At 49.3% G+C, this 13064-nt stretch overlaps 1 protein-coding gene across 1 annotated transcript in view; it reads right to left on the bottom strand.

Annotated features, from left to right (window-relative positions):
- The window catches only part of Gas7 (growth arrest specific 7), a 232847-nt gene extending 223986 nt beyond the window's left edge, over nt 1–8861 (bottom strand). The window contains exon 1 of the mRNA XM_029483457.1: nt 8198–8861. Within this exon, the coding sequence (XP_029339317.1) occupies nt 8198–8380 (183 nt within the window). The 5' untranslated portion in view covers nt 8381–8861. The remainder of the gene's footprint in view (nt 1–8197) is intronic.
- Nucleotides 8862–13064: the final 4203 nt, after the last annotated feature.

The raw sequence follows: 13064 nt of genomic DNA, 5'->3' as shown, positions 1-13064 counted from the left end.
TTAAAAATGCCTTTTGTAGCCAGGCCTGGTGGTACACACCTGTAATCCTAAGCAATAGGGGGCAAAGATAGGAAAATGGTCCCAAGTTCAAGGCCCATCAAGGCTACATAAATGAAGTTTATCTCAGAAAAGTCATAAGTAAATCTCTGTAGTTACCTTGGCAGGCCCTGAGTTACAGTAAGATGAGGTGTGTTTGTGGTGCTTTCGTTTCTTATTAGAAAGGGCGACTCTGTCCCTTCCTGTGGGAATCTGGGATTGTTTGCTTTTAGTGTGTGTGTGTGTGTGTGTGTGTGTGTGTGTGTGTGTGTCTGTTCATGTGCACATATCTATGAAGAACAGGTCATCTGATCTCCTGGAGATAAAGATACAGGCAGCTATGTGTAGCTTAATATGGATGCTCAGAACAGAACTCCTATCCTCTGTAAGAGCCGAAAGGACTCTTTCACAGATCAGCTACCTCACCAGTCAGATTTGTATATATATATATTAAATAACAGAGTATAAAATGAACTTTGTGCATTATGGACATAAATTCATGTTGGGAACCTGTGGCAGAGCAAGCTACTAACTCAAGGCTGAACATGGTGGTTATGCTTGCAGATCCAATGCTCCAGAAACTGGGGTAGAAGAACTGTCACAAGTTCAAGGCCAGCCTTCACTGCCTAATGAGTTCCAGATCAGCATGCGGTAAAACACGATGTCCTTTTTCCAAAAAAAAAAAAAAAAAGTTCTTGGATACAAAATAAAAGAGATTGGAGAACATGCTCTTAATAACTTAAGACCTCCTGACAGGCTCCACTCTTGAAAGGTTTCCCTTTGCCTCACTACCACCACGATGAGGAGAAGCTGGACGCGGTGGTACACACCTGTAATCCCAGCACTTGAGAGGTTCAGGCAGATTTCAAGGACTACAGTGAGTTCAAGGACAGCCTGGGCTACACTTGGGAGGTATGGGCAAGAAGAACTGGAGTTCTAGGTCATCCTTAGCTGATTTGCAGTCAGAGTGGACTAGATGAGACTTTCTCTTAACAAACAAACAAACAAACAAACAAACAAACATTTTCTCAGAGCACTACCACAAGCTCAGGTTTCTGCACTACCTATGGTAGCTTTTGTATTGTCACAGCAGCCCTGTGGGGTGGTGATAGAGCACATACAGCCTCACCTCTTGCTGCCTCCTGCACCAGCTTCAATTTCACTTTGTCTCTTGGCTCGCAGAGCCTAGAAAACATTTCCTGGCCTTTGCTAGAAAAGCTTTGCCAAGGCAAGTGCAGAAAGAGAAGGCTCCAAGGAGCCTAACAAGGGAGGAAGGGCAGACTTCCTAGATAAAGGACAGGACAGGAAGAGGAGGAGGTTCAAGCATCAGGGACAGGGTGAACAGAGGGAGGTGACCTTCCCTCTGTCACGAGAGTGAGCAAAAGATGGTGGCGAGAGCAGAGATTATGGACTTAAGTTTTGATGTGTGAAATCTGAGTGCCTGGGAATTCAACCAGGACTTGAATTTGTAGCCTGAGAAAGGAAGTAGATTCAGTGAAGCGGGAAGTAAGAGGAATAAAAACAGAGCTTTATCAGAGGGTACATGGAGGAGATACCAAACGGGACGGAAGGACGCCAGCAGATCTTTGTAATACCCCACATGGAGCGAGGCAGGCAGCTCAGACACTGAGCACTTGCTGATAATATACCGGCCCTGGGTTTGGTCCCAGGGCCCCCTTCCCCCACCAAATTCACTCCACATAGACTTCACAGCTATGCATTTACTATGTTACCTCATGCTCTGCTCTCCCAAAAGAGAAACCAGGTACACTTGCTGGTAGCCATGTCTGCTTCTTCCTATAGGTATAAAAATGCCACCCTGGAATTCCTGCCTCTGCAGGAAGAGAGGAAATGACTGATTTGACAATTAAGGACAGGGGGGTCGGTCTAGGCATTCTATCAAAGAGATTTGCCTTGTATTACCTTGCTGCTGTGGGTAATAAGGGAGCATGTTCTAGGAATGTCGTTCCCTGTGGGTAGTCTGTTAACAGCCACGATCCCAAACATGTACACAGGGCTTCTTGGTTTACCACGCACGTCCCTTCACCAGTGGAGCCAGCACAGCATTCCCAGTGAGGGTCTGCCCAGCCAACAGACACAAGTTGGTCTTAGGCTAAAATTATAAGTAGGTGGTGGCTCATTCACATTTCTAGGTGGAAGTAGATCTCAGAGATTTGCCCAGTGGATATCAGATGTTGGGGATTCCTGCGGACTTGTTGCTAAGGAAACTTTTGTGAAGATTCCTGGAGTCCATAAAGCCCAGAAGCTCTGCCCAGTGCTTTAAAGTGTTGTAAGTGGCCGCGTGGCCCAGCCAGCAAGCAGTGTTTTTGAAGGGTGGTTCCTGCTGGGCAGAGAGAGACAGTGCTATGGCCAAAGGTAGATGTTCAAACAGTAGCAGCCACTGATGTGGGGCCTAATTGAATGGCAAGAAGACTGTGAAAATGGCACAATTTTGGTCCCAATTACATACCAGGGGAACCACCAACCCTGACTGTGAACAGAGTCAATGACTGCCTGGAAAAAAAAATATTGGCGTAAAGGTCAAAGTCACACCTATTTTAGGTAATTTTCATGTTACAGGAAAAAACGACTCTAGATTAAAATCAATTTATGTACCATAGCAAACATCTCCTGAATGTCGGGCAGCTAAGAGACACTGTGTCCATTAATTATCAAAGCTCTGGCATGACAAGGCTGGCCTGGTGTGCTGAACGCTTATGGACAGGCCCAGGCTTTGGGGCCAGGCAAACAGGATTTCAGATTCCAGCTGCATTATTTACTATGTGCCTCTATAAAGAAATCCCTGGAGACTAGAACAAAACAAAACAAAAAGTCCCCAAACTCACACACACACATTCTCTCTCTCTCTCTCCCTCTCTCGTTGGTTCAGAATCTGAGCTTAAGCCTTGCTGCCTCCTTCTGCTTTCTGTCACATGGTGTCTTCACCATCCTTGGGAGTCAGGAAATATGCAAGGTAGTCCTCCATGGAGCCTGCTCCCGCCTCCAAGACTGAGCCTACCTCCCTTCCATGCTACTGCTGGATTGTTCCTGTGACTCGCTTTGGCAGTAGCATGTGGCAGCGCGATGATGTGCTCATCCTGGGTTAAAGCCTTACGAAGGCACAACAAACCATCCCTTTGTGGTTTGGGAAGCTGGCCACTGGACTACGTAAGAACTTAAATCCCAGCACTTGGGGAGGTAGAGGCAGGCAGATCTCTGAGTTTGAGGCCAGCCTGGAGTACAGATCAAGTTCCAGGAAATCTAGGGCTACACAGAGAACCCTTGTTTCAAAAGACAAACAACTAAAAAAAAAAAAAAAAAAAAAAAAAAAAAAAAGAACAAAAAAACAAACAAAAATTACAGCAACAGCAAACCACCCTCTACCTGCCAGAGAAAGCCCACATGAAAATGCCTTGCAGGAGAGACACGATGTGGAAAGGCCACATGGAACAGCCAGATGAGGGAAGCTGGGCCTTTCTGAGTCCAGCCCAATGGAGTCTCCAGGACTTGATCCTCCTCCGCCATTTGACTGCAAGTTGCTTATAGCATAGAATTTGCCAAGGTGAACCAACAGAAGCCCCGCCCAGCTGAGCTCCAGCCACTCAATCATATAGGATGGATTCTGGGGTGCTCTGTTACCTAGCAATAGAAAATTCCATCTCTTCATTATCCTCAGCACCGTCCATCAATCCCTACTATAAGCTAATCCTTATAACCTCCTGTCACGTGATCACATGACCCTCGGGTGAGCGAAGAGGGAGAAGAGAGGAGATGGAGTTCAAGGATCGCCCTCTGCACCCGCCTTGTCCCACGGATAAGCACTAATGAAGTCTGTGTATGAGGCTGACTCCATTTTGAATGGCTATAAGGGAATACCACAAGTTGGGTGTTTTATAAAATGAATATATTTCTCATGGCTCTGGAGGCTGCCAGCATCTTTGAGTTCTTATGGCACCATTCCATTGTAAAAGGCAGAGAGAGGAAGGGCAAGCTCTCGAACTATACACATTCAGGCCTCTTTATAACTGGCATTAATCTATTCATGGGGGTGGAACCCTCAGAACCTAATACCGTCTGATACTGCTGTGTTTGAGTGTTAGGTTTTCAACACAGACATCTGGGGACACGATTTGAGCAGTGTCTCTCAGGACTACACTTGCCTGTGTGGACCTCATCACCACCTAAAGGAGAGCTCTGTCGTGTCCGTATTCCAATCTTATCACCCTTGTAAAATTATCTCCCCGAATTCCAGGTGTTTCTACTGAGATCTTACACCACCCTTTAGGTCCCTGACTTCTACCTAAAGAAAGAGCAGACTACAAGGAATCCCTGAGTCTATTAGGCCTGACCAGCCTTTGTGCCTACTCTGGAACCACACCTGACTCTACAAGTCTTCCTTGCGATAGGGAACCCACCTCCCACCTCTATCTCTCTTCCCCTGGAGCTGTGCCTGCACCCTTGAGGGCTGGTGGAAATCAGCCCTCATTGTGTAGGTCCACAAATCTATAAGGTTGATCCAGAGCCTGGCCTGGAGCTGGCCTGGCATGTACTCTGTAGTCTCCAGCCTGGCCCCATCTCCCCCATCCATCCACTCTTCTTCTATTGTGTCTCTCAGACAATGTCAGTGGAGTTCCCTGCTGCTCCCCTTCTATGTGGCTGAAGGTGACATCAGGAAAGGCTTCTCCAGATGCTCTCATCCCAGGGTCTTTGCACACCAGCTCTGGGTACTGCCTGGTAGGTCTGGTTATGGTTACAATCTGAAAGGTTCCCCCAAAGTCCCATATGCTAAAGATTCAGTAACCAGCCTGTGGAAGTCCTAGAAAGTGATGGAACCCTTGGGAAGTAGGTCTTGGTAGGGGGTGGGTAGAGTTAAAACACCACCACCCTTCCTTTCGTGGACATTATGAGATGTTCTCTGCTACCACATACTCATAATGTATTGGACTAAAAGCTGACCAGAAACTTTAATTTTTAAGCCCAGGTTGAAAATACATCTTTCCCCCTTGCAAATGCTATCTCGGTGCCTTGACACAGCAATGGGAAGTCAACTATCTTAGACCTCATATCTTTGGGGAAACTAGGTGCCCTCTAAAGGGTTGGCCACACCTTGAGTAACCAGGACTCCTGGGGCCAGGGTTCCTGGGTCCTATATCTCTCTGTCCTGGCTTAGGTCCTCTAGAGTTCATCTTCCATCATCCAGATACCCACTCTATCATTTTTCCAGTTCCTGTGAGTCTTGACCAAAGAGATTGCCCCCCCCCCCCCAATGAGCAGGTCCTCCTGATCCTTGCTCTCATTTGAAGCTGGCTATCTCCAAGGCAGATCTAGTAGTCCTTTCTGAGTTCAGCTCCCAGTTCCCCTCCAAGGTGTTTCCTGCAAAGTTTGGCCTCTAACTTCCTGTCCTTTGCCAGAACCAGGAAGAGATCCCTGGAGAGAGAGAGAGAGAGAGAGAGAGAGAGAGAGAGAGAGAGAGAGAGAGAGAGAGTCCACTTTGCAAATTTTTGTCAGTATCTCACATCCTCCTTTAAGACACTTCCTTTTATTCCTCTTTCCACCAGAGGGCGAAAGGAACACTGTGAGGAATACCCAGTTCTTCAGCTGTGTGTCTGTCACCCCATCCCTTCCCAGGGAGGCTGATGGGGTCCATTCTGTTCAGACGTCTTCCCCTACAGCAGAACCAGCTTCTGAGTCCACAGGCCCTCCTCTGTCTCCCAGCAGCTGCCAGACTCTGTAGTCTCAGAAGCCATACACTTCATATGCTACCCACTGCTATTCAACTTTCCTCCCTGTCTATGAAACTCAGCCCACCCCAAGAGACTCCACAGCATGTCCTCTGTCCCTTCCCAGCCCTCTACCTAGTGGTCCAGCTTATTCTCATGGGAGATTGCAAGCCACCAAGAACCGGATCCACGAACCCCTATGTTGGTGCTGAGAGAATCCTAGTCAGTACTTGGGCAGCAGGGACAGGTCCACCCTTGCCCTCACCTTTAGGGAAATCAGCTGGTTATGAGTGGATTCCGACTTCAGAGATGGCAGCAGGAGTGGTCCGGGCTGTCTCAGGATACAGCTATCATCTCTTAGGCCCCAGAATTGCAGGTCATATTAAGGATACTGTTACCAATATACCAACTGGAGGGCAATGCCCACTGTCTCCACATACATCATTCTTGACCCTTCCTTTAGCTTAGTCCAGGTGATTGGGGTTCAAAATGCACAAGGAATTTATTCAGCCACCTGAGTTCTTAGGCTAACAGGCAAACGTGACTCCTTAGGTGACAGACATGCTTTTCGAATGCTGTCGTGTCTTCTCTTGTCTGTAAAACCGAGGACAGTGCCAGATACTGTGGCACAAGCCTGGAATCCCAGCACTTGGAAACAGAGGCAAGAAGACTGCAAATTTGAAGCTAGCCTTAGCTACATGACAAGACTGTGGCTCAAGTCAAATAAAGCTTCCTATATGGAGGACAGCACTTAGACATTCACAGAACTGTTAGGAAATTGATGACAGTCCACATGGCTTGTGTAGGTACAACTGGAGGGTCCTCCTGGTAGCACTGAGGTGCTATTAATAGACTGGAGGTGTCTGAAAAGTCCTTAGGTACCAGAGACTTCTTAGCTCCGTAAGTGCTAACGGATGCCACAGGCACACCCAGGCCAACCCAGAGGATAATTCTGCTGTCTTTTGGGTCTGTTCATGCTCCATTGAAAAGCAGGGGCACTCTGTTCTTAGGAATCCCCACCCAAAACAGCTGGCTGAATCCAGTCAGGGACACTCCTCCCTAGACAGACAATCACCAGGCAAATTTCCACATCAGTATTTCCTGGGGAAATGTGGCTACCAAAAGAACTCACACATGCCTTTCGGAGAGCTTTTTGCCAGGAGACTCAAGGTTTCCCTGTCAAAGGATACTTCCATTAATTTTGTTTTTAATGTAGCTCTCAGAGATGGAACTTGGAAAAGCAGAGAACCAAGCCCGAGCCTCTCCTGCTGATACAGGTTTTCAGAGCACACCATGAGCTTCCAGAGACACCTCTGCTAAGACCCCAGGAAGCTCATCCCAGCCTTTCGCCTAGAAATACTACCAAGTCCATTTTGAGGAGTTCCTTGGTCCATTTAGAGCAAGTTTGTTTCCTGGACCAGAGAGAAGCATCATGTGTTTCCGAAGGCTGCACAGACATTTGATGCTGCTGACACTGAACACTTGTCAGGCCTGCCCACTCTACAACCATCTCTCCACCTCACCCTGGGCCAGAGTTGCATGTAACATTTTCATTCAAAATTTGCTACTCTGTTCTTAAATAGATCCCAGTAAAAAATAAATTTGGTCCCTTATTTAGGCTGGGTTTTACCAAAACCTAAGAATACACACATTACTGATGGTGAGGACTAGTTTAGTATTTATGACAATCCTGGGGTCAGCAGCCTGTCAGTAAAGACTGAAAAATACTACCCCACCCCACCATACACTACACACACACACACACACACACACACACACACACACACACACACACACACAGGACTTTTAGAAACTTGGGCTTTCACTCAGACTGTGACCATGAGCTCAGTGATTAGAGGCCAAAGAGGCCTCGCAATTGTCACCCAGACAATAAACAGCCAGCTGACTTGGCTCAGCAGTCCTATGAAGCCTTGGAACCAAGCCAGATCCCCAAGAATAAGGCACTTTAGGGTACTGATCCTAGAGGATGGGAGGCTACCTAGGGTCTAGCTGTATCGGCGGGTCTAGCCTGCTGCTCTGCTCCAGCTCATTGCTAACTGGTGCTTCTCAGCGGTCCGGCAAGTGGGCGCCTGGAGGCAGCCAGGCAACCTGTCCCTGGTCAGCATGACTGACCGCTAGTCTATCAAAGAGGCGGAACTGTGGGGCCACCTTTCCAAACCCCTATCACCCTCTCGCCTTGCCAAGACCACCTGGCTCGGCAGCCCCTTGGTGGCTCCTGTCTTCCGAGGCAGAGCGCCCGCCTGCTCCAGAACTCGCACAGGCAACAAGTTCTCGCTTCCCCAGAGCGGCCACGACGTGCTCAGGAGGCCGGGTAGGAGGAGAACGCTGTCCACGCCCCAGCCCCTCCCCCGCACCCTTCGTCCCCAAAGCGGGGATATCTGGAGGGTAGCTGGTCCCCGACCCCGGCCCTGGCCTCTCACCTCTAGTAGTTGCACGTAGCTGGCGGGGAACCAGCCACGGAGCCCGTCGTCCTTTTCGCCTTCCCACCAGCCGCCGTCCGGGACCTGGAGTAGCGTGAGCAGCTCGCCCGCAGCGAAGCGCAGCCCCTGGCTGTGCCGCTCCCCGGAGAAGGGGTACAGGGTCCGGCAGCGGGCGCCGGCCATGGCCCTGGCGCCCGGTCTCACAGCACAGCCCGCATCCCTGCCGAGCCCCGCGGGCTGGCCAGCGGCTGCGCGGGGTCCCAGGCGCCCGGTGCTCCGGGCTCCCGCGCTCTGGGCGCGCGCCGTGGCGGGGTTGCGCAGGGGTCTCCCGGCCGCCGAGCCACGCGCGCTGCTTGCAGGGAAGCGGACGCTCGCCAGCAGCGCTGGCTTCGTGGGCTCCACCGGCTCCGGAGAGCGAGCGGCGACGCCCCCGGGCCGGGCGGCTGTGCGGTCCCCCGCGCTGGGCGGGGGGCGGGGCTCAGGAGGAGGAGACCCGGGGGCCGCGGGCTCACGAGACAACTTCCCCGGGGTGCCGCGGCTGGGGACGCCGGAGTGAGCGGAGAGGCGCAACTGCCCCGGGAGGTGGTGCCCGTAGCATCCCCCTCTGTGGGGGCTCGTCCGGTGCAAGCGGAGCCCGGGAAGACACGGAGAGAGCGCGGTCGGCGGCCGGCGGCCGGTGGCCGGGCGGGGACTCTCTCGAGGCGACCAGGGCGGGCCAGGGGCCGGGCCAGACCGGCCACGCCCGCGGAGGGCCGGGCGCTCCCCGGCAGAGGGACTCCCGGGCGACCCCGCCACCCAGAGCCGCTGGAATGGGAACGCCCCTCGGTTCCTTCAGTTTAGCTCTGGTGGTGGGTGACAGGCGGCGCTGCCTCCCAGGTGTCTGCAAGGGATTGTGTTTGTGACCATCATTGTAGTGCATGAAGCCTGGCTGAACTTGACTCACAGGAAACTGAACAATGGATAAGACAGGTTTGAAGCCTGGCGCCGAAGCCGGGAAGCCCAGTGACAGCGTGTCATATCAGAGGAGGACGTGGTGGGGAGATGAGGGTGTAAGTCTTCTGGGTTGATGGGTTTTGGAATCAGGCCGATGGGGCTAAATACTGGAAAGGTTAAATAAAGGCGAGAGCAAGAGCCTGTTTGGCTTCTCAGGAAATGGTTAGGGAACTGGGGATGTCATGGTCTAGCCCTCCTGAACTCAAGATGGGTCTGCTGAGGTGTATCCACCAATTTAGTCAGCCACCATACATTGGCAGACATTAGCAGGGGCTTGCAAGTTCCCTGCCCTTGAGGCATTCGTGGATGCTGAAGAAGCATATGTCAAGAGTACATAAGGGAAAGGGCCCCTTTCTTTGCTAGCTTAAAAATTAAAGTACATTTCCTAACCTCTAAAAAGCTGGACCCTTCATTATCACTGCTATAATCAGTTGAGCATCACTAATCGAAGACCTACAGTCCAAAATCAAACCATCGTCCGTGCTAACAGGATGTTCCTCAGGAGAAGTCCACCGTCAAACAAAACTGCATCGGAGGGATGACAGCACACACTTGTAGTCCCAGCCCTGACAGATAAGGGTTAGAATCCCAGAGAATCCCAGACTAGAGTGGCCTGAAAAAGGGAGGGAGGAGAGGAGGGGGGAGGAGGAAGGAGAAGAGAAATATCACCGAAGGTATTGTATAAAGTTATATTTGAGCTGTGAGTATTAATATCAGATTAATTAGATTTGGGTCAGAAGTCCCAAGACACTGTATTATGTATATGCAAACATTACAAAATCCTCAACATTTTCGGTCCCATTTCTGTTTCTTTACTTCCCATTTCCCCATTCTTAAACAAGGGAATGTTACTATGTAGCTCTGGCTTACCTGAAACTATGTAGACCAGGCTTAACTCTTAACTCACAGAGATCTGCCTACTTCTGTTTCCTGCCAAGTTTTTCCGATAAGGGATACACAGCTTATAGTACTGACCAACTCCTTATGCCCCTTGCTCAGTAAGCTTGTATGGCTTCCTATGCCTATTCAGCTGGGCATAAACCTCTCAGCGTTTTAGGCTGAGACAATGTCAGTTCAGTATTAGGTACAAAAAGTCTTAAATTCTTTTTTTTTGTTTGTTTGTTTGTTTTTTCGAGACAGGGTTTCTCTGTATAGTCCTGGCTGTCCTGGAACTCACTTTGTAGACCAGGCTGGCCTCGAACTCAGAAATCCGCCTGCCTCTGCCTCCNGAGTGCTGGGATTAAAGGCGTGCGCCACCACGCCCGGCTTAAATTCTTGCATATTTGTCTGAGCTTTGAATCAGGTTCCTTTAGCACTGTGGTTTTGGCAGGACTTTAGAACAATTCCTGTAGCTTTTCAAAGCCATTCAGCTGGGCCCACCTCAGCTTTGAGAGCATCGCCTGGACCCCAGTCTACACGGAAGCCATCTCACCTAAGGAGAATACTGGGCAACCTGACAAGTGCGCTTACAGCTAGTGCTTGTCCAGGAATTGTGGACAAGCTTCCTTCAGCCTAGCTCCTGTTAAGAGATGATATAGAAAACAGCTGTTAAACTGGAGGGTGATGTCTTCTAATCCCAGCATTCAGGAGGCTGAGGCAGGAAAACCACCAGAAAGTTCAAGGTCTGCCTGAGTGATATAGTGAGGTCCAGGCCAGTGTGTGTTGTAGGGTTTGAGTCTGTCTCAAAAAGAAAAAAACAGGAGACAAAATAACAACAACAACAAAAGCTTCCTAAAAATACCAATGGATCAACCACATCTTAAGAGAATTCAAACACGTACTTCTCAGGTACACAGCTTCCTGCCAATTGTCCAGACTTGGTGATGTGGCCTGGTTCAATAAAAAACTACTGATTTAGGGCTATCCTGCAAGGAAGAATTCTTTATAACTGAAGATTCTACCTCCACAGCGCCCAGAATTCTTGGCACCAAATAAGCTGTCTCAGGTATAGGTGATATGGCAACGTGCACATCAAGAGGGAAGCAACTGAATTCAGAGGATGTGACTTGCTTGTGGTCATATGGCCAGTGAACCGCAAAACAAGACGTTTACTTGGGTTTGGCCCACTGTACCTGGAGTGCTGTTTGTTCTAGCCCATTCTGCTTGTCAGACAAGGCATCCACTGTGGAGTGATGAGGGTATGGCTCAGTGGTACAGTTACCTATCATAGGCAAGGCATGGGGTTCCATCCCCAGGATCATGAGAAAGCAAGGTAGACCCTAGGGTTCATATCTGGAGCCACTTTCTAGAGAGAGATGCAGCAAAGCTCACCTACAGTCACAGCACTTAGGAGTCTGGGGCCAGGCTGGGCTACACAGTCAGACAAAGAGGACAGGAAGAGAGGGGAGGGGGATGGAAGAGGAGAGGAAGGGAGGGGAGGCATAAAGAGAAAGAAAAGAGACAGGAAGGAAGGGCTCTATGGGGCAATGTGAGGTATCTTCCAGTCAGTATAGAGATAAGACTAGAAAAGCAGAGTGGCATTGCTGTCCAAGAGAGGAGTGCAGGGCAGGCATGGTGACACAGGCTGAGGTAGGACGTCTGTGTAGTTTGAACTCAGTCTGGCCTACCAAACCAAGATGCTATCTCCAAGGAAACAAAACACAGGGAGCTGAGGATGCAGCTCCATCACTGAGTAGTCAGCCAAGCTGACAGAGTGCTTGCTTTGGATTCAGGAGGTCTGAGATTCCATCCCAGCATCTCATGAACCTAGTGTGGCAGTGTGCACTTATAATCCCAGCACTCAGGAGATGGAAGCAGAAAGACTACAAGTGGAGGGTCAACCAGAAGTAGAAGGTGAGGCTGTTTCAGAAAGCCAAGGCCTTCAACGCACAGCATGTGCAAGGGCTTAATCCCCAGTGCAAAGGAAAAGGGGAAGGAGGAAGAGAGGGAAGAGTCATATACACCCATGCAAGACCTGTACGCCAGCATAGCAGGCTAACAACTAAACATGGAAGTGACCCAAACATCTGCTGCTTCATGCCAGGCAGAATTCAGGGCTTCTATCTGCCCAACATGCCATAGAATGGGTACTGAGCTTCAAAAAGAATGAAGTGCCAACTAGCACCCCAGCACAGACAAACTTCAAAGCTATAACGCAAAAGCTTCCAGATGTGAAAGGCCATGAATTCTATGATTTCTTTATGTGAAATGTTCCCAGAGGCGGATCCATAGAGACAGTAAATAGATTGGCGGTTGCCAGGGGACAAGAGTAAGCAAAGAAACACAAGGTTTCTTTTGGGGTGGTGAAAATGCTCCCAAATTAGATTATAGTAATGATTGCACAATCTGGCAAATCGCTAGATTGTACACTTGAAACAAATAGATTTTTTTGGAATCTGAAGTGAATCTCAAAGCTGTAACGTAAAACAAAAATAAATGCATATCAAAGCTTCCTTCACCTTGTCAGTATGCTTTCCTCCACCTCCGCCGCATACTAGCTCATTCAGCAACAGTCCAAGGAGCTGTGGAGTACACTCTGTAAGCTGGGCACTGTGGAACATGCCTATGATCCCGTACTTGGGATGCTGAGGCCGGAAGATTATGAGTCTGAGGACAGCCTAGGCTATATTGCAATGTCAGGTCGACCTGTTCTGCATTGTATGACCCTATCGCAAAAACAAAACATGGAATAAAGTACATGACATTCTGATCTTCGAGAATAAAGGAAAACACAAAGAATTCCTTTAGAATGGTTAATGATTGTCTCAGTCAATTTTGCTTTACATAAAAAACCAACAACAACAACAAAAAAAACCAAAACCAAAACCAGAATCTGGGTAACAACAACAACAACAACAACAACAGAATCTGGGTAATTTATAAAGAGAGAAGTGGCACTTAAAGAGACTGAGGCAGGAGGGTAGCCATGAATTTG

The sequence above is a fragment of the Mus caroli genome, chromosome 11 (assembly GCF_900094665.2).
Source record: "Mus caroli chromosome 11, CAROLI_EIJ_v1.1, whole genome shotgun sequence".
Taxonomy (NCBI): Eukaryota; Metazoa; Chordata; class Mammalia; order Rodentia; family Muridae; genus Mus; species Mus caroli.
The sequence above is the reverse complement of the archived record's forward strand: the minus strand, read 5'-3'. Positions and strand labels throughout refer to the sequence as shown.